The sequence below is a fragment of the Diorhabda sublineata genome, chromosome 2 (assembly GCF_026230105.1).
Source record: "Diorhabda sublineata isolate icDioSubl1.1 chromosome 2, icDioSubl1.1, whole genome shotgun sequence".
In the NCBI taxonomy this organism is placed as follows: domain Eukaryota; kingdom Metazoa; phylum Arthropoda; class Insecta; order Coleoptera; family Chrysomelidae; genus Diorhabda; species Diorhabda sublineata.
The window spans coordinates 34,150,930-34,173,871 of record NC_079475.1 but is presented as its reverse complement, the minus strand read 5'-3'; the positions used below and the strand labels follow the sequence as shown (position 1 = coordinate 34,173,871).

Genomic DNA, 22,942 nt, shown 5'->3' with positions numbered 1-22,942 from the left:
TTTTTGGAGTTGGCTTAAATACATTCAATTAAAATTAAATTGCTTGTTTTTTCGAACTTGAGAATGTTTCATGTATTTTTTCTTATTCCCTGTTGAAAATGCATATCATTAGTTATTTTACGGATATTTTGAACCAACTACATATTCTGACATAACTTCACAAGTCAACAGTGATGCTATCCCGTTGTTAAAACCGAGAAACTCTAATTAATAAAACATTTACTATCAGAACTCCATTTTACGTCGCATTTAATTCATAAAGAAAATAAAAAATTCACCATTAGAATTTAGACAGACTATTAAGTAATACTATAATTCAGCGAAAATGAAATAGTTCGACATTGGATCTTCATACGAGGGATACTCAGGGAATCCCAATCGCTTTTGTTTGATGTCATTTGTAATCTGAAGATCATGTATATTTCAATATCCGCTTGCTCGGCATGATGATCGGGATCTCTCCATGACAACGGGAATATTACTACGGTGGCCCGTTTTCGATACACAAATTTGAAGTGGGCTCTTGATTACATAGTTAATTAATTTTTTTCTCTCGATTTCGTCTTTCGTCTTCATCTACTTCCTCTATCTCTATCCATAAAAAATGCTTCATCTTCCCATTTTTATTCTTTTTCGGTGTTGAATGTGATTCAGTCACAGTTAGCCCTGTGACACCGAAGAACTTGCAGTGATTTATACTTGTTGGACCAAGACGTGTTTTTGTGGAATTGTTTTCGTTATCGCAAACACAGTCTTGTGAGTTTGAAAATTAGTAAAGTTTGACACGCCAGTCTTCATAGTCTAGGCAAAACTATACCATTGCCGCAGAATTAAAAATACCACAACGTACTATGGACTACAACGTGAAAAATTATGCATCCACCAGCTTTAGCGAAAGAAAACGTTGAGGGCGGCCTAAAAAACCAAAACCACTGAAGATTAACGTATTGTATTGATCGGTAAACGTGATCGACGACTCACACGCTCAGAAATAGCAGTTCAGATCACAGAATGTAGAGAACTGCTTTTGAGTACTTCTAAAGTGAGAAGGAGATTGAGGAAAGCAGGCTTTTCTGGAAGGGTGGCACTTAGGATATGGAAAAAATAGTGTTCACAGTGAGCTAAAGAACATAAAAATGAAAAGAAAATATAGTACGTTCTGATCGGCAGAAATTTCATCTCCCAGCATAACAACGATTCTGAGCATTCCTCGAAGCTGTACAAATAGTATTTGAAGGAATTGGAAAGAAAGAATGTTCTGAAATTGATGATTTGGTCGTCACAGTCGTCCTACTTCAACCCGATTAAGTTGTTGTGGGACAAATTGGACAACGAAACCAGGAAGCAGAGTCCTACTTCAACCTTACGTCTTTGGAAACGCAAACGATAAGGTGGACAAAATCTTTTGACCGGTAGTGTATATCATTTTATTCCCTTAATTTTCAATTTTAAAGAAATAAATCAACAAATACCTGAAACCGAATAAAGGAAAGAACTCCGATTCCCCACAGGCACGCAATTAACGAAACAAATAATGACCCGGTTAGACGCATGGGCCTAATTGACCCAAAGTATCTACCTGCATCGCATTCTTATGAACTACAAGGAAATTATTGGCTGAGACAGAGCTGGGTTTTGAAACTTACGAGCGACTGATAGAAAGTTAATATCTAAAAATGCTGCGTTGTGGGAATTTAAGATAAGTTCCATTGATTTAAAAAATTCAAAACCTCCTACTACGTTTGATCATCTTTGTACTTGACTGAGAATTCCTTGTTCCAAGAGAATACACTATATATTGTTAAGTCTTCTCATAGAGCTACCCTTGGAGATTTCCTCAATACGGGATTTTACTATCAAATATTCAGTATCCCATGAGATGTAACCAATTTCATTAGAAAACTGTGACCGATTTGAGATCTTGTATCTTCATAAATAATTAACTTTATTGGATATTTCTTTCTTTATTTTCTTCTTCAATAAAATTCCTTCATTTTGCAAATGACAATTTTCAATGTACATGGTATGATCAAAATTGCGCCGGACTAGTGTATTTCAAATGCGCGCGTATCTGAATCGGTAACATTGTTTTTCAATTTAGTACAAACTTTTTAAAGTTTGGACGCCACATCTCAAGTATTGTGCCTATGTCAGCTATTTGCTTATTATGCGAGAAATTTACCTGTGATATTGACTATGGAAAAACCATTAATGTTTGAAAATTATCGTGTTGTTATCGGAGAGATAGCAGAAGTTCTCAATGTCTCTTATAGATCTGTTCAATATGTTTTGGTTATTGTTTTGGGTATGATATAAAGCTCGACTCACGCCAAAAAACCTGCTACTTTTGCAAAAACAGTCAATAAGAGGGTGCCTGACAATGCAAATAAAGACCTTATATTCATCAAATGAATCATTTCTAGTGACCAGACATGGGTTTATGATGTCAAAAATGTTCAATTCAGCGAAAGTACTCCAAAAATGAGCCGAAACCAAGAAGATCACGTCTAAGTAGGTCGATAATCAATATGATGCTCATCGTTTTCATGGATTACTGTGGTGTGGTTCATCAAATCACTGGATTTTTGGACAGACAAACGATGAATTTTTCACCACAATTATGTGCCGTTATATTGCAGTATTATCGTGACTGATTTTTTTGGCCAAAAACGAAATATTCAGCTCTAGGTCACCGTATTCGCTAGATTTAGATACATGTTACTTTCTCCCCTTTTCTAAATTTAAGAATCCGCTCAGGTGACCGCGCTATGAGTCCATTGAAACTATTAACTATTTTGCTTGAGATATTGGCCATCTCAGTCGATGCATGAAATAAATGTTTTAAAATTGGATTAAGCATTAGTATACTCTATTGCCCCGGAAGTAGCCTATTTCTAAGGCGTTAAAAAATAGTAATGAAATACTTAAAAATATTTTTCTAATATATTAATATTAAAATTTTATTTCATGGTATTTGATGTTTTTAAAAGCGCATTAGTAAATTCCTCAGCTTGGTTCATGATATCTTATTTTTTATGACGTTAATAGCTTCAAACACATCATAATTTCATATAATCTACTCAAATCATTATTCGTAATTCAAAATTTCTCTACAACCTCTCAACAACAACACTGATACTATTTAAAACTTTCTATGGTGAGATATTCTTATACCCGTTTGTATATAGAGTTTTCAAGTGTTTTACTTTCATCTATTCATTTAGATCACCAGAAGTTAGACCACCAACTACCAGATCATCACCCGATAATCCAGCTAATGTTGGTCAAAAGTTTGCTGGCCCTAATAATTCCAATGATTATTTGAACTTTTTCAAATGTGATCCAAGCTAATTTTTTGTCTTTGTAACAGTAGATGAAACTTGGATACACCGTTATAGCCTATTATGCTTATTTCATGAGACTTTTTATAGCGAAGATTCGGAAAAACAGACAAATTTGTTGGAGAGAACAGATAGTTACATCTCTGCAATGCGCCTCCCGGTTCGTCAGCTATTATTGCAGAAAAATGAACCAAACTTGCAGCTTATCTCACAATTAATTTCCTCATCCAATATATTCACTTTCTACGAATACTTTAAAAAAACCTTAGCTGGAGGATAACGAAGATAAAAAGTGTAATATTTTTTTCAGAATACTATTTTTTTTATCAAACCACCCTTTTATTTGTATCTGAAATCTTGTAATCCAAATGATATCAACAGAAACATTAGTTGTAATATTTATTCAGAAAAAACTTCGATAAGTAATAAAATTTCGAACGCTATTTCAAGTTCTTACTTGTATCTAACAAACAGATAGAAACGTAATTCCAAGACTCGCATTCCTCGAAAATGGTTTGATACCATTAGAGATTCAGCAGAAATTTTATTGCTGACCAAAATAAATCAAATTGCGACGAAATTCCTCCTCACTATAAACATGAATCTCGCTCGGTATTCACAGAGAAGCACATAAAATTGGGGACTGAGGTAAAGTTGGGTCAATCGTAGACAGCACCACAAAACACGTTACACACAGGGTTGTTTTAGTGTGAAGGGTCTTAATACCTGGTGGAGAGTGAAATGGGATATTGTTTTGAAATTTTTAGATTCATTGGTTGGATGAAAGTTACCTTACTCTAAAGTGTTTGATAAGAGATTAGACTTCATTTTGTGGAAGTATCAACAACGGCGGACATATTTACGTGGCTGTAGCACAACGCCGACTGACAACTGAATGTCAACAATGGCAGAGTATGTAGTGCGAGAGCTTCGCAGTCGCCTTCAGTGCATGCCCCTTTCTTCTGCCCACGTAGCGTCTGCAAGGAGCGATCGGAGGTTGGAAAAGCTTAGAGACTTGGTACTCCGCACACTTTATTGCTTTTGATGACAATATATTATTCATAAAATAAATGATGAAATATTTAATAATATCGCGCTAATTAATTTACTACATTTTGATATGAAATAAAATCTTAAAGAACTGTCAGAAGAAATTTTGAAATTTTACTAACGGATAGCGATACAAGGAACAAAGAAGTTTTATAGTTCCAACAAATGATGGCGTTACTAATTTTGGTTAAGGTATTGGAACGATGAGAAAAAACAAATTAGATTAACAGCATTGGCTGTTTTTAACCCTCTATTGTCCGTTGACTAGTATTATATGAAGAAACTATGATTTGGTCGCTGAACAATTTGTAACATAAATTCGTTGACGTTATATGCAATTTTTTAATTTTTGGTAATCTGGTTTTTAATGAAAGCGGTTGGAGTATACTGAATGTATTATCCTTTTGTGTCAAGTATCAATTATATGAAATTTAAGTTGGTTCATAGGGTTTCAAAGGTAAAACAAAATCGATATCCCAATGACACGTGCCCGTAGATTGAAATTCTATGGTAAGTAGATTGGATCTTAATAGGAAAGTAATACAAAATGAATTTTTCCCCAATATACGTGAATTGTAACTAAAGAACTATTTTTAATGCAAGTCCTATATTGTGATTGTTTTAATAAATGTAAATTGAGGAAATACGTGAAACATTTTTTGTCAGTCCAAATTTACGTAGTTCTCATTAGCTAGAGTTAAAATGTCTTCTCTCAACAATAGTTATGAGTTAATTAACCAAAATTTACGATTTGTAGAACCTTGATTTCCGATTTGAAGTATAAATTATATTCTATCGAACATCATATAACGTTAAGATGAAATTTTTCATTCAATGTGAATCTATAAAAATACCACAAAAATTGGTAAATTGATATTACTACTATACAAATAGGTATTATGAATGAAATAATGGAATGGAGTGCATCACTTTTGTTTTATTCATTGTCCAACACAACACAAGGATCAGGATGTTTTCCTTTTTTCCAAAAATCTATTTCGTTGACCACGCCAAGAGTCGAATGAAGCTATGAACTAATTTACTGAACACACTGATTACACCACCACTACACCAACATTCACAATTACATTGTTTGATACGCGTTTCGATAATCAGTTTATCGTCTTCAGTGCAGTCTCTGAAGACATGTTGATGTAGTATCGTTTGTATGCTTGTATTGCCGTTGAATGCGATAAAAATATATTAAGTAATATAGTACGTGAAAATGTTATTATGTCAGTCCGGATTTTAGTAGTTCTCTATGGATAGACATTACTTATGAGGAAACAAAAAAAAAATTACTATTCGTGGAACAATTCTCATTTAATTTTCAAAATGCTCTTCATGTGAATTTTTCATATTTGATTCTAAGTGATATAGTTTTATCCACTGAAACTCATCATGAGGTAATAAATATTCTTCTTCTGATTCTAATATCCTCTCATTATTGTTCTCTTCAACTTTCAAATAGCTTTTCTCTCATATTGAACTTTGATACATGGTTCATAAAACACATAGTATCTGTAAAATTCAAAATAAATTCAACTATTCCATTTAATCAAATAATTATAAAATGAACATTCCCCAAGAGACATTAAACTTTGTTAACCAACGATTTTAATTTAATTATTGCGTCCACTGCTGGCTACTGGCATTAAAACGCACATAAGCTACGATTTACTGTTTGTACACTATCGCTAACTTAACCAATTTCGTATAATGAATAATACAATTAATTTTATGACGATAGTCCATGCTGGAATTAAGTCGAAAGTTATTGAAGCTCGGTAAACTTTTAATAGCGGCGGTTTTTGAAACTGTGCAATGTAACGTTTTAAAAATCTATACATTTGTTACAAAAGTTTAAAAAAGCATTATATGGATCAGAGGGTTCGGAAAATACGGCTCAAAATGAAAAGGTGGCAGAAATCCGTTTGGATATTCTACCCTTTATAACTTCTAATTGAAACGAAGGCTAGCGGATAAAAAAGGGATAAAGCCTGAGGTTTATTCAGAATAAACAAAAAGTAATGAATATCTATTAATCAAACTCAATTCTCACCAAGTGGTTAAATCAATTGATTCAAAATTTAGACGCAATATCTTGTTTATAGTAACTGAACTTTTCGGTAATAAATGAGTGTTATCTTTAACACGTTGAGCGCCAACCAAACTTGAACAACTTTCCCTTGTGCCCAAGCATTTTTCCTTCTTTTAAAATCTATAAAGGGTGTGTATTCAAGGAAAAATAGAGGAAAAATTTACATTAAAAAGTGAGAAAAAATTATGTTTTTGTGTGCGATCCAAAGGCCCGCTTTGGGCCCGAGGGAAAGTTTACCGCTAAAACTTTTCACAGGGCCTTGAGCGTTCCTATGGACCGTATACAAAAAACATAATTTTTTCCATTTTCTATTCGAAATAAATCATATTACTTTGAAGGTACACCCTACTTACAGTATAGAAAATCAAAATGTTGTTTGCTTTTATATCCTTTGACCGATGATTAATGCTTTTATGTAAATCGTGCAAAAATATGCGAAGTGTTTTGAAAAATATTATATGAGATGAAGGTAGTAGAAAATTTAAATTAAATATTATTTGAGTTATGTTGGAGTAAACAAAAAAATATGGAAACAAAGGGTTTTTGATTTTACAATGTAGTCGAAGATCATCCATGAAAAAAATCAATTGGACCAAGTTTAGGGTAATAATTCAAGTACCCAGGATGGTCTAACCAAAATGTAAAACGCATTTGGGCTGAGGAAAAGGTTTGAAATAAAATACGTCGAGTAGTCCATAGGACCGCTCTGGACTATAGGGAGATTTCGGGTTATTAAGATCGCGACGATCAGTCAGTGATTGACATAGTTAAGAACTTCAACATTAAGCTACTGCTTCAAATTGAATGAAATTTAAAATATACCGTGCTTATACATTGCTTACTTGATAAGTAGAAATACAGGCTTCTAGTTCAATCCACAACGAAGTTATGGGTGGTCGAAAATGGCCTTTACTACTTAGAGAAAAGGATGGTAAGGCCCTGCCATTTTTTGCTCGACTTGGCGGGGGCACTGCCGTGCACCCAGATTGTGATTGGGTTATTTGATTTGCCGTTTTGTTATGTTATTTGCAAAGAATGAATTCAACTATATACGTCTCATTTTTGTGAAACTAGTGGCGAAGAATCTTCAAACGATACATTGTGGTTTGTAATTGTTGAAAATGAAAGTAGTGCGGCGTTGTCAAGTTAAAGTGAAGTGGTAAAAAATCCGTTTTGTAGTTGATGTCCGAGAACCTATAGTGAACGCTTGATAAAAATGAGTTGCTGCTTAATATTATTTCTGTGAGTACTTGATCATGATTGAATCACATCTAACGGTAGTTATTTGTAGATGGTTCAATAAATTCTTGTCCTTCCGAGAAAAAATGATACACTATATTTTCTATTATATCAATTTCCAATATTTGATCATTTCTTCATGAAAATTGTTTTTCGGAAGTCTGTTCATCAAATTAACAGCCAAGAAAGTCGAAGATTACTCTACTTTAAAAAGAAGTGAGGAAATTCCTGAAATAGATTTAGACAAAGTTCATCAAGGTGTCTGTCGATAAATTTTCATGCTACTAACAAGTTACTGTTCGTCGTTCAACAAAATTAGTACTAATAATTCAATTACTTTGTGGTAAGTTGAAAATCAGAATAGGGAAATCAGATGACCTTCTAACAGAATAAGTGTTAACAAAAGAGGAGATCGATTTAGTTGTAGATTATTCATAGAATTGAAATTGTTCTGTGAAATAGATACTGATAATGATGTTTATTGACGTTCTGTAATCCACATACAAGGGTGATTCAAATATAAACCAGAATTTTAGAATAAACGCGCGAATAATTCAGTGTCAAAAAAGTGATTGTCAAGATTTCTGAATTTTGAGTAGATATTCACACGCTGGGAAGTATTCTATTATATAGCCTCTATAGCTATGATCTACAATAGTTCTAAGATCATTTTAAGATGATTTGAACCGCTGCAACATGCAATGACAGTCGTTCACGATCAGCTGTGTGTAATTGGTATAGCGAATTATAGAGAATATTGAGAAACTGAGACACATTATCGAAGAAAATCTAATATGCACAAATCAAACCATATAACTGTCTCTTGGTGTTGTATCTTAAAAAATTTCTACTCGCTTGGTGCCACTTACGCTTTACTATTTCCAAAAGGCAGGGTGCAAGAAACGTTAGAAATCTTGAATAATACTAGACATTGCATTCTTTCGAAAATAATAACAGGTGATGAAACATATATATGATTTTTCTATCCGACAGGAAATACGTAACCCATGAGAATTTATTAACATAAACAAAACGCTGGAATATCTATAAAAAAGTTATGTACGCAGTTTTCCGGTATAGTACAAGATTAATGAAAGCGTAAAACTTGAAAAGCAATGTATAGTTACCCTAAACCACTAAGTGTCGACCTGCAGTTTTTATATCAGTCAATATTTAAAGGTTAATATTGCATCACGATAATGTAACGCAATGTAACAGTCCTTGAACATCTATTTTATTCACCAGATTTAGACATATGTTATAAATGGAGTAATTTATCAATACTTTGAGAAAACTTCGAAAGATAAATGGTCTCAAGTTATTAAGTTGTGTAAGCTCTTGTTGATCACTTTAACCATAAATAAAAAGATGTTTTTCTAATTATAATTGTTTTTTTCTTGTATTTTATGCACGTTAATAAAGATTGCACATTTTTTGTTCATTTATAATCATTATTTGTTATTATGCCTGAATCTTGTTTTTATCGCACTCTTCACCAATAAGTTTTTTTTGTAAGCCAATTGTGTCGTACATAATACTTGAATCAAGTGCTAGAAATAGAATTCCGACCTAGAGTGAAGATCCAATATAATCGTCAATCATATTAATATATATTTATAGTTTGGTTCATCTCGATGATGTATTAAATGAATAACCTACGTTGAAGAATTATATAGTATTAGGTATAACGCTTCAGGAAAGGTTAAAGTTGATTTTAAAGAGCAAGTAAGTCCATTCAATGTAATTCAAATATACCTATGTACGGTGAAAAATGATGGATTACGTTTGCCTGAAAAACTAAACATAAATCATTTCTATCAGTTTTCTTAGAAGCCAAATTCAGCATAAATTATTTATTAGGCCAATACGACCATTTGATTGTCAAAAATCATCGAAGAAAATTCAAGAAAGGTTCCCAAACATTCTTTGTATCTAAGCAAACAATTTTCGTGTACGTAGGTTTGCCTATTTTCCCAGTTTACTGGTTTAGATTTATAAAATTCTAAAATAGTATACTCATATACAGGACAATAGATATTGTCAATTAACATCACATTGTATGATAATGTACAAATTTCAACTGTATATAGAATGTAGGCTATCCAAATATCATCAATTAATTGTTCAACAATTCAATCTCCGAATAGAAGAATTTTATGTTGCTTATGCTTATGTTCGATTCAACCATTATCAATTAATTAAGTCGATAATTATGGATTCAATAATTGAAGCTAGCATATCCGTCTCTACCAAACGAATCACGAAATTATTACCTGCTATAAATATGTATTTTCAAATACTTTTCGATAAACATATGGATCTATTTGAAATAAAAAAATTATGTCAATCGATTTAGTTAGCTAAATAAATATTTTTCCAGTTGCAAGCTATTCGATTTGGATTGCATCATTCTGATGTAGTAGACATCGACATCATGCAATAAACAGCCCTCACTGCTTTTTTGTTAATTATAACTCAAACAGCTACTATTTGAAATTTACTCTATTGAAATTTTTCACTAGTTTTGTAGCGAGTTTCACTGTCCAATTGCATCCGTTTCTGTTGCAAATATTTTCTACCTTTTCATAGTATTATACTAACCGCATCACTTTTCTCAACCGTCATATGCTTCAAATGGAACGTATTAAGGTTCATATTAAGTAATGAGACCAGCGCTGCTACAAAGAGAAGTACACATGTACTAAATGTTAACGACTATCAGCTATTTAGCCTGAAGCCTACTCTATTGAATGCTAAGTCCACCGTATCCATAGACAAATTATTGTCCTTCGTGGCATTCGTATAGGGCTATTTTTTTGTTTTGCTGCAAAAATCATCGACATAAAAATACGGTAACGGATTGTTGTGAAATGTTATATGAATAAATGGAACTAATAACATATAACTGGTGGATGGCAATAAATGTGAAAAGTGAGTGCAAAATTAGTGCCTAGAACTCCCTCATTTGAACAACAAAAATCTCGCGAATATATTTGTAATGAAACTTCAATGACTCAAACTTATTAGAAGTAATAACGTGTGACGTTTCTTTTTTACTAATGATCCTGAAACGAAACACCAATCCACGCACTGGAAGAGACGAACTTCACCAAGAGCCAAAACAGAGAAAACGAACAAATCAAAATTCAAAGTAATGATTGTTTTCTTTTATATTAATGGAAGTAGATACCTTCAATGGGTTCCGGGTCAAACTGTTGACCAGCATTATAATCTTTACATTCTCACTGAACTGTATCAAAAAATAAGAACGAAACGATAAGACTGCAGAAGGAGAAGTCATGGATTCTTCATCAGGACTATGCGCCAGCTCATTCGGCATTTTCCGGCATTGCGATGCGCGCCCTAAGCTAACTGACAGAAAAAGACTTCCAGCATTGTTTCGAACAAGATTATCATGGAGCGATGTACGGTTAGAAGAGCAGTATATATTGAAGATGATAATAAATATATATATATATATATATATATATATATATATATATATATATACATAACATCAAAATAAAATATTTCATATCACCAGTTTCGTTATTTAACAACTACACCTGGTCGAATCAACAACATGTCTCCAAAAAACCAGCAATACTTATTTATGTAACAAATGTGTGAAGTGGTCTTTTTTCGATGAATGTGAATATTGTAACATGAGTCGGAAAAAGGCCTTTACACATTAATTGCATACTATATTTTTTCTACTTGTAAAAGTTTTATCAAAATACAGAAGTTCAATGGTAATTTTCTTTATAAAATATATTACACCTGTTTTTAAAAATTGAGCTAATTGATGCTAATGTGACTATTTCAGTTCTTTATAGTCATATATTTTTATGAGATATACCAATGAATGATTTTACCTCTATCGCATCTGTAGATTGAGCATCCCACAGTTTATACAAAATCACCTACCAAGGAATGCTTAATATCCAGAACAGCTTTTCCTCATTCTACTAGGACCTTCTCACAAACTCTCCCTGTTCTTTTTATTCAAGTATGTATAAGTCGACTTAGTATTCTGTAATTTCGTCTTCTTTATTCTCGTTCCACCTTTACCCTTTTTTCTTCGTAATTATTTCTGCTTCAGGTCTCATCATTTCTTTCTATCTATCTATAAAATCTTCATTTTCAGAATCATTAACCTTCTAATGTGGCCACTGGATATGAACTGGATCCTTCCAGATAAATTCACAAATCACTGATTTTAATTTAACAGAGCCATCCCGTCAGATACCTCCAAATTTTGTTAACCGTGTTTTCATTGCTCAACATATCTCCACAGTACAAAAGTTATTGTTTTTTCACTCTTACAGACTACATAAATTGCAAAAATGATCCTCCTTGTTTATATTTTTGAATGATGTTGAGCATTGATGTAATTTATTCCAGTTCGACATTAAAATGTCAAGTGTTTAGTGAAAAAGAACGAAATTCTGAATGAATCAACAAACGAATTCACCTGTATCACGAATAGAAAAAAAACCATCTCATTATATCAACAAAAGGTTTCAAGCTTATTCCGAGAAATTTTTCCTTTGTGAGACGGTAGCGGTGAAAACCGCTGTATGTATTGGCGGCTCTTTAATTATATGGAAATGAATCACTTTTGGAATTCGTTATCTTTTAAGGAGGCTGCTTCTTTTTCAAGCGCGTGGTTTCGCTAAACTTTGATTTATGTATGGAAGAAAACTTTCAACAAAACATAAAGATAATTTACAGTCAAAAGAGAAATCATATTGTGCAGGTCGGTTGGTATGAGCCCAACTTGAAAACGTACTTTAAAGTATTTTCATCAAATTGCTCGAGAAAATGTATTTACGATCTTAGTTTAAATGAAAACGCTCTTGAATTATTTGAAAAGAAATTAAGTAGCTTTTTATGCAAAGTTATATATATAAATTTCCCGACCAATCGATTAAAAATGATGAGAGAAATGTCGTTACGTAGAATTTAGAATAATCATTTTAGAGGGAACATGTAACATTGGAAATTGGATTGACGCGAGAAACCGTTGGTTATTCAGTGGTTAATTTCTGACAGGTACAGTATGGGAAGTTTTGTGTGCGATTTTTATTCGCTTCAGTATTGACCACATTGAAGTGGATTTTGTGAGTTAATGGTATATGGGATTTTTACTAATATCCCGACCATTTACCAGGAACCTCAATGTATTGACTTGGGATAGTTATTTCTTTTTCTTTGCTTGGATTTGGATTTGACAATTACATCAAAAAAGTATCGATTGTTTAATTACTTGTGTATGTGCGGATATGTTCCTTTTATAACACTTCTCCCGATACCTACCAAACTTATATCAATTCATTAGCTTTTTCACTGTTTCTTCTCTAAACCAAGTTAACAGTTCATCTTCAGTCTCTTAAGACGGTAATTTGGTTATCGAAACGCATGTCAGGAAGTATAACTGTCAGTTTTAGTGTAGTGGTAGTGGAAGTAGTGATGACTCCATGGTCAACGGAACAGAACAGCTACGTAAAACTTAGTATTAGAATCAGTTTGGTAAGTACTGATATTGGGATTCACGAATCATAGCGCGGGTTACGTGTTTTCCCAGGTTTAATCAGAATTAACGGTTCTCCGGTTCTCCCTCGATGAAAACATCTTCACGACTATGGTTTTGTTCTATTGTGAGCAAACGTGGAACCCATCTTGCGTACAGCTATCTCATATAGAACTTTTCAGTTAATATGCGATGTAAAGCAATTTTTGAGATGCCTCGTCGTCACCTCATTTGGTAGACAAATGCAATGAAGGTCTTCGCAGGAAGTATGGCTTCGTTCAAACTCTGCTACCCATTATTTTACTGTTGATAACGAAGGAGCAGTCTCACCCAGAGTAGAATCTACTTCAGTTTTTTCATTTGTTGGGCTAAGGCCTTTCTAATAAAAGTATTGTATCAAATCGCGTTGATCAATTTTGTCCATATTTACAAATTCACTGATAACGTTTACCTTGATGGTTGCCAAAGAAAGACTTAACAACGTGACGTATTCAAACATATGCTGCATAAATTGTTTACTTCCTAGTATAGTAGTATTTTTTAAACAACTATCGCCATCTCTAGGTCAGACCAGGTACTTCTGAGACCATCCTCAGACAGTATCCTTGAAATCAAAACATTCAGACTAACACATATATCAACACTCCAGGATCATTTATTCAATGTTTACAGAACAAGATGTTTGTCTTGAATAAGAAATCGAGGGAATAAAAACCACATCTCAAGACAATTATTTTGAATCCTCTCAACATTTTGAAAACCTTTCCTCTTAGACTTAACAAATAAAATAGACATGTTGAATAAGGGTTTCGGTTTTGCTGTTTATGGTGATAAGATGTTGGATGATTCAAACCAGCGTAATAGAATTTCAAGCTCCATTTTTTAGCAGTATATTTAAAGTGGACTAAATAGACATTTCACTGTCTACTGAGTAGGTTAACTAGTTTTTAGGGTATGAAGTATGATTACTCGTGAATTTGAAGAGCTGGTTTGAAAATCTAGTTGATCATATCAAATAGTATATCAATATATATATATATATATATATATATATATATATATATATATATATATATATATATATATATATATATATATATATATATATATATATATATATATATATATATATATATATATATATATATATATATATATATATATATATATATATATAAATCAAATAGTATAGTATAAATATTGTTTACATTCCTACAATGCAACTGATAATCTCGAAATTAGAAAAGATAATGATATGGCAGTAGCTGTGATATTATTTGAAATATAATTGGATAACTTCTACAATAGGCATTTGGGATACTTGTAACGAATTATTATTTTGTCATTACATTACAGGATAAACATAAATTATTAAAGTATGAGGCGTCGTAATATGGAGAAGTTTAATATTTCTTGGAAAATGAAAATTCACTAATCTATTTCAAAAGATATTTTATTCCAAAAAACACTTTTATCGTATTTAGAGAGTCAAGGTTAACTGTTTTCAAAACTATAAATGAAGAATTGAATCAAATATTCAAATATCAAAATAAGTTTAGCGTCGGTCTGTGGAAACGATAACTTCGTTGAAAAAATTCGTGCCAAGGAGTGTAATAGTGAGTGTTTGTGTGATTATTGCCATTGTGTTCAGTATGAATATCTCCAACTGTTACAGAAATCTCAACTCAGATATTTTATTATATGAATAATCAGATATTTTCACTAAAAATCATAAAAATTTATTCCGCGTCGACATATCTAGGTACTTATGATCGAATAATAGAAAAGTAGGAGCCACATATCCGTGTAAAGAACGGAACATTGGAACAAGAAATGTTACATAATGGAAATCACAATTCACTTAAAAGGGCCGTTGAATTGGAGCGTCGAGCATAAACGATTGCTTTTATATATAAAGCCATTACTGAAGCACCGATTTTTTGGATTTCAAAATTATACTGGGTATATGTACCGGGTGAGCAACTAAGAACGGCCGTGGACCATTGAAAACATAAAATTGAAAAAGCAAAACTCTTCAACATTTACTCAGTGGCACTTTCTATGAGATAATCAAACTATCGAACAGCTGTCACACATTTTTCATTCCACAAGTCTTAGTCTATATCTTCAAGTAAAAGGTGGGGGAGAGTGGGAACCTTCAAGTTCTGCTATTCGTATATTCGTTTTGCCTGTCGTATTCTTTCAATAATCTTATCTACCTATAAAAATCTAAACAAATTAGGTTTGAAGATCTGGGTGGCCAAATAAATAAACTTTTACGTCCCATCCACTTATCATGATATGTTTTATCATATAGTAATATCAGTAATAATGTGACGAGCAACTATTATGTCACGACGAATGAATAAGAATATGTCTTCAAAAAAAGATGGCAACTCTTAATAAGTCTAAATATTTTTCTACATTATATCTGTGATATTAAAAAATGACCAAATTATATGTTCACATCAAGTATTTACAAACCAATTGCCTTGAAGTTGGATATTGCATCCAACGGGTATTCTTTTCGGACCATTAGTACATCATATGATGATTTATTTTACCATTACTACTAAAACGTATCCTTATCTGTCCACAAAGTCCGTGAAAGTATTTCAAGATCGTCGTGTATCATATTAAATGGCCAATTACAATTTGATTCACAGCCAACAAATCTGGCATTTTTAAATAATGTGAAAAAATTTTACACACCTTGCTTCATTAGCTTACTAGTATGGGAAAAAATTTCCGCCATTTACAAATTTTTTGAGATATCTCGGGACGGAAAAAAGATCTCGACATGCGGTTTTCGCTATTTCAATTCAGTTTTGTGCTTTATTATTTGAATTAGTATTCTTTTGTCAGACAAAAGATTTTTCAAACCACATTAAGTTTATGGAAATACGTTAAGCAGTACCAGACTTACGGGCATTTTTTCATAACAAAGTTTTTGCTTATTATTTGACTTACCTTTCATAATAGAACACGTATATTTATTAAACACGTACACGTTTCTGTTTTGATTTGAAACTAATTTCAAAAAATGTTAAGTACAATATGTACAGTTACGATAATGACCGTTGTTAACGGGAGCTCATAACACGTGTTTATTTACATAAGAGTAAAAACTGACTTTTCAGTTATTAATAAATAATTATTGCACTTGAACTTAATGATAAATTTAAGATCATAGTGATATTAACATGAGTATTGCACAGAATAAACGGTATAAGAGTGACAGCTACCATTGATAAAAAAAAAATGAAATTGTAGGTAAATAAGAATTTATCGTACTATAATTATTATATTCGATTGCCATCTTGCAATCGTATTGCGGATCTGTGGATAAAATAAAATAAAAGTGTTATAATCGCGATGGAAAAATAGGCGTTGATCGTAAAATGGTGAAAAATTTGGAGTAATATGAATTTTTTTATTATCATAGAGGGTAGAAAATTTAGAGTTGTATGTATTTTTAAAATTTTTAAATTTAAATTTTATCTATGAAATGGAAAAAAACTAGGGGTTGATTACCCTGAACATTTAGTGGGATAAAAAATAGATTATCTGTGATTCTCTGATATACCAGATATGCACACAAAATTTCATGAGAATCGGTCAAGCCGTTTCGGGGGTGTTCTATTACAAACACCGCGACACGAGAATTTTATATATTAGACTGGCACTTATTAGGGTAAATTTCTAAAAAAATTGCATTTCGAATATAACTTTTTTTCCCTGAAGCTGTAATATAATCCGATACATCTCCTGCTATTAAATTGCGACTTTCGCCGATGATTCCCATTCTATCGGAAAATATCTTCTTTCACTTAACCTCTGTTTGAAACCGATCGCAAAAAGTGTGTGTTTACTTTGAAGCACACCATCATTATGGTAAAAACGCTGCAGCTTCGGAGCCGCAAAATAATCTTATTACGTCACAGTCTTTCGCAAAACGATCGCAATTATAATTCTTGGAATCGGAAGATATCGCGCTCAAAAGTAACGGATTGTTAATCGACCTTATATCTCGCACTCTTCGGGCGTCAAGTGGGAAAATGGAAATATTGACAGTAAGTGAAACTACTAAGCAAATGAAATTTCCGTGGTTTTAAAAGTGATTGATAATTATTTTTGCATACACTTTTCGAAGAAGATATCTACCTTCTAAATAGCTTCTGCTGAAGTTAATCAATAAAGGTCATTTTCTAGCCCCGAAATTTTATAATGTTCATGGTTTTTCGATTAACCGCTCTGTTTTATAATAACATATGTTCTTGATTCGATAAATATGTAATGCATGCATTCTTGCTTTTCAATACATGTTCAGTAAATTGTTTTCCAGACAGAAAAAGGCATTTCGATTTTCCATCTGTCGATATCATAAAGATCAGTATTTCAAATAATAACAAAATTCTGTAGTTATAGAGAAACAAGTAATACTCACATCGACTGAAACTCCAGGAAGCGGAAAAGTCTGAGTAGGAGGCATGTCTCGCGGGACATAACGATAAAACTCGTTTCCGTCTTTATACCACTTGACAGAGTAAAGCGTTTCGCCGTCCAGTTCAAAATGACACTCGAGTTTCGCACTCTGATTCCGAACTGCGTGACTCGGTATCCTCAAGTCAACGAGATGTAGAGAAACTACTCCTGAAAAAAAAAACATAAAAACGTAATTCATATAATACAGGTTGATTTAAAAAGATTTGGAGCATACTTGATGAGTTGGAAACAATACGGTTTAAATTATTGTGAGCAGTACTGTGGATTGAAATTGGAGAAAATAAATGTTAGAGAGAAAGAATACATCTTCACAACCTATACGTTACTAAGAAGTTTATTATTGACTCTCCTACAAAAATTGAATATGCCTATTTAACATTTTTCATGATATGGTAGAGTTTTCATTGAAGCGAATATTCTATCTAAATTAAAACGTCAAAAACTACCTATGCGAGGTATCTAGTAATTTTTTTGTTCTATCTATCTAGTCAGTTTTTATTATACGAGGGCCGTTTCTGTTTCAACCTCCGATTGCTTCGTGCAGACGCTACGCGGGCAAAAGAAAGCGGACCTGCGCTGTAGGCGACTGCGAAGCTCCCGCACCACACACTCTGCCATTGTTGACATTCAGGCGTCAGTCGGCGTTCATGTGTAGGGGAGAAACTTGGCCGTAATTATGTGCATGATGAAGGTGGCCAAGGACACAAATCTGTTGTTTCAGATGACCTAGTTCAACGAGTTGACAGAATGGTTAAAGAGAACCGCAGATTCACCATTAATGCTTCGTCTACGAAATTACCGGAAGATTGAAGGTCTGTTTTGTACTCAATTGTTACTGAACGATTAGGCTTCATTGACGACAAATTTTTTTGAAGAGGTATTGAAAAGTTTGTCCACAGATAGCCTATCGGAGTTTGAAAAGAAGGCCCTCGTACAAAGGAGAATCAGAATATAATGTCACTTAATCAAATTAAATTCAGAGGCATTCATTTCCATCAAGTTTTCAGTTTTATTTAACAATATAACCACTTTAATTATCAGTAACATATTGTCATCTCGAAATGAATTTCTCAAATGATTTTCATACAAAATGGTACCCTTTGCTTAGCACGATAAAATTCATGGTTTGGGAGATATGTAGATTTTTAGATCGTTGTATATGCAAAGGAAACCATTAGCCATAAAGAGACGTTCTAAAAAAAACTATCATAAATTCTGATTTTTCATTGAAAATACTACGGGTGGTATTAAAACAGATACAAACATTTTCAAATAGTTTTTGAAGAGCTTATGAATAAATAAATAAACATTTGTACTACATACCATCCAAGATCATATTACTGACATAAGAAAAAACTTGGAAGAGATTAATAATTAAAATATAAAAAATTACATTTTTTCTAATAGGTGCCTTGGTCGGGAAGGTCCATTTGCATGGCTACCACGTTCCCATGAATTAAACACTAAGCATTCATTTTTTTATTTCTCAAAATATTGGTAAACACCAGAAACGGAATGATCGATAGAATAAACTCGCAAGGCAGAATCTGTAGACTCTGGAAGTGTTCTTATGTGATAAGTTGAAGGCCAACCAACTAAATTTTTCTACATTCCAATTTTTTCCTTTCGTAATTAACACGATGTTCGACAGTATGTAGTTCAATTAAAAATGTTTGATTGCGTTTTAATACCTCCTATAAGTATTTCTAATAAATAATTAAAATTTATGATACTTCTCTTCAGAATGTTGCTTTATGCGCACTGGCATTGTACTTTGGCAAGTACAACGCTCTAAAAATCTACTTATCTCTGAAACTCTAAATTTTATCTAGTACGTTTTTGTTAGAAAATCTAATGAGAAACTAATTTTTATAACACAATAAAAACATCCATTTTATATCCATAATGTATAATTTAGAATATATACTTAAAAATAAGTTCTGATTTCACAAGTTTAAATGCATATAACTCAGAAACGAGAGATAGTATTATTACAGAATACTCAAATTTTGATCAGTTCGAATAATAATTGCGTCTGTTTTTTTAAGAATAACTAAATTATATCTCTCAACTTATGTCATTAATTTCTTTTTAACTATATTATAGGATTAACTATATAGAGAAGATGCGATTCAGATTTTACTTTTCCTTTTTGTTTAGATTGTAATTATTTTGTCCTTCCAATCCCACATACTTAACTAATCAATTTATTCAACTTATCCGATCCAATATATCTAGAAAATATTATTAATCATCACTCCATTACATAGCACCAATTAAGCCACATCGTATCCTTATAACATTCAATTAACTTCTAATAGAGAAAAATCAAATTGTGCTAAGTATTTGTTTTGTTCGAAATTGTATGATAAATTACATTCCAGTTTCAAGCTCTCTCTGAAGATAATAACTAGGTTGTCGATAAGCGCAGCTGATAATGAAATTGTTTAATCGTGAGTGTTGGTGTGATGGCACTAAACAGTATGGACTACTGGTTTCATAAATTCTAACTTAGTTTTCCGCTCCTAGATTTCCCAGGCAATAATCGAACAGGTACAAAATTAACTAAATTTCGAATTTTTGAGGATGAATAATTGAATCAGCAATAGTTGATGATCTTCCCAATGAATGAGTGAATTATTTTGTTGTTTCAATTCCTATTCAAATTCGAGTCATTGAACGATTTAATAATGAATGCACAGCATCTGTTACATCTGTTACATCTGTTTCTGATCATTGGTGTTTTTTCATAATCACATTCATAACATATCCAAACCTCTAGCAAATACATTATTTTTCACTATTCATTCTGAACTGATTTGGAAATACCAACATTGTCGAAATAATTTACATCCTTTGTTATTTTCCAGCTTCAATAAAATGTAATATCTATGATTTTATCATCTACGTGCAGAATTCGAATTCGAAGTGAACGATGCGAGGAATCAGACATGTATAAATTCCAATTTACTGTATACGTGTATGAAGCAGTGCAATAAATATACTACAATATATCGGGTGAATCAAATTTCACCCAACAGATCAAAATATATAAAAATCATTTCATATCAATAAAAACTTTGTTCACATATATATTGATTTTTCTAAATGAAAATTATGTATTTAACTTTAGAAAATTTATTTTTAAAAACAAAAATTACAATATTACAAATGAATTAACTCTATTGCTTTCAAGCGATTGAATTAACAAAATTCATTGAATGAACTAGATTCATAAACGAACTAAATTCATGGGAAGTGTTTACAACAATCCTATTTTCATATTGAAATGAATGCTGGCACTTGTTCACAAAATATGATCTTTTGGGCGTATTAATTTTTAGAATATTCTAGATTTTTCTTCTTGTAACTTTCTTCTTTTTTTAGGAAAAAGAATATAAATAAATTTTCATTAATATAAAAATTCTTGAATAGAGTTATTACACGAAATATTATATACAAATTGAGAAGCTAAATAATTGTTGATTTAGAAGTCTGGGGTTTAACAGCTATATACGAGGGGTGCCTGAAAACTTTCCTTCTTCAACCCGAAGATGTCAGCATATATCAATATGAGTTGGGATAACTCTACATTAAATAGTTCCATACATAGTAAAAGTTCAGAAGTTCTCCGGATGGCTCGTGATTACGGTAAATCTTCACCTGTTTTTACGATACATCGTCTACAATCGTTGAATATATTGCTATTCTAATCATTGACGAAATTTCACTACAATGTTGCCACATTTTGTGTTAACTAATTATAACTAACTTTACAGAGAAGCATAACCTATTTTTCTGAATGACTTGCAAGCACAATATGGTTATGGCCTTATAATAAGAATATTCTTAACAATTCAATCAATAGATTCGTCGTCTCTGTCACTAAAAAATATGACCATCATTAGCAGTTGAAGATTTAACACCGTCTATTATTCTTACGTACAAATGGTATACCAAGCAATAACAATAAATTAATAGTTAACAATAGTGAACAACACATTATTTCTCTTCTGGGCCTTATATGAAAACACGAATCAGAAAAAAATGGGAAAATTACTGGGGTTACAATTGGAACAACTTCAAGTCTCTGTAAAGGGCGTATAAAAACAAAAGTAAGTATAAATGCAGAATTCTGTACTAGATATAGAGAAAAATTGAATAGAAATACTATATCAGATAAAAACAAAAAGAATAGGAATAATCTAAAGAATTCTAGTTGTGCTAACAATCTAACTGTATATGTAAAATATGACCTTTGTACTGTATTCGAATCCAATAATTCTCCAAATATCACTGCGATTTTTCAACCGATTGTGATTCGATTTTTCGTGTTAATTTGATAAGCACACTCGAATTTGCAACTAATAACCAGAGAAATGTTCATTTCAAACTGAATTGTTTGTAATTATTGAGTTGAATGAGATCTATGCATATAAAGTATTTTTGTTTACATTAGTTCATTATGTTGTGAATAGAATCAAAAAGAAGTATGACTGATGATTGTATGAATGACTAAGAATAGGCACCTTAATCGTACCGAATATATACTTTAGAAATGGGTTGAGTGAAGAGAAAAAAAATATAAAGAGAAAATAGCTGAATCTATATGGAAATTTGCTCAGAATGAAAACAGTAGGGACTCACAAAAAAAGTGATATAAGTAGATACAGCAGGAAGTAGATAGACTAGAATGCAAACATTGGTACAAGAGAAACAGGAATCATCTTCCGACACATTATTGTTAAAAAATAGAATTTCAATAAGAATCATGCATGCATCAAGCATTTATTGTCTTGTGACATGTAACAAAATCAACGATTAAATTGGAACACAAAAATTAGTAGTTATACTATTAAATTGATTCAAGAGTGTATTTTCTATATGTATAATTCTAGAAAGGCAAGTGAATAGGTACATACTATACTCTAATATAGTAAATCAACGCATACGAGTATTCACGTGATCAGAGTTGAAAACGCCACAGTCGAGCATGTAACAGGACCGCATTTAAGAAATAGTTTTTAGTTTCATACAGCAGATTAATAATATAAATTAGAAATAATTATGCAATAATTATTATTACAAAAATATACAATGTAAACGTTAAGTTTGGAATAGACACGAAGTGAACAGCCAAAATATGGAGCACATTAATTTAAAAATATGTGT

General features: G+C 32.0%; 1 protein-coding gene across 1 annotated transcript in view; it reads right to left on the bottom strand.

Annotated features, from left to right (window-relative positions):
- Nucleotides 1-22,942, bottom strand: part of LOC130453317 (uncharacterized) — a 688,318-nt gene that overhangs the window by 112,142 nt on the left and 553,234 nt on the right. The window contains exon 2 of the mRNA XM_056792983.1: nucleotides 17,712-17,917. Within this exon, the coding sequence (XP_056648961.1) occupies nucleotides 17,712-17,917 (206 nt within the window). The remainder of the gene's footprint in view (nucleotides 1-17,711; nucleotides 17,918-22,942) is intronic.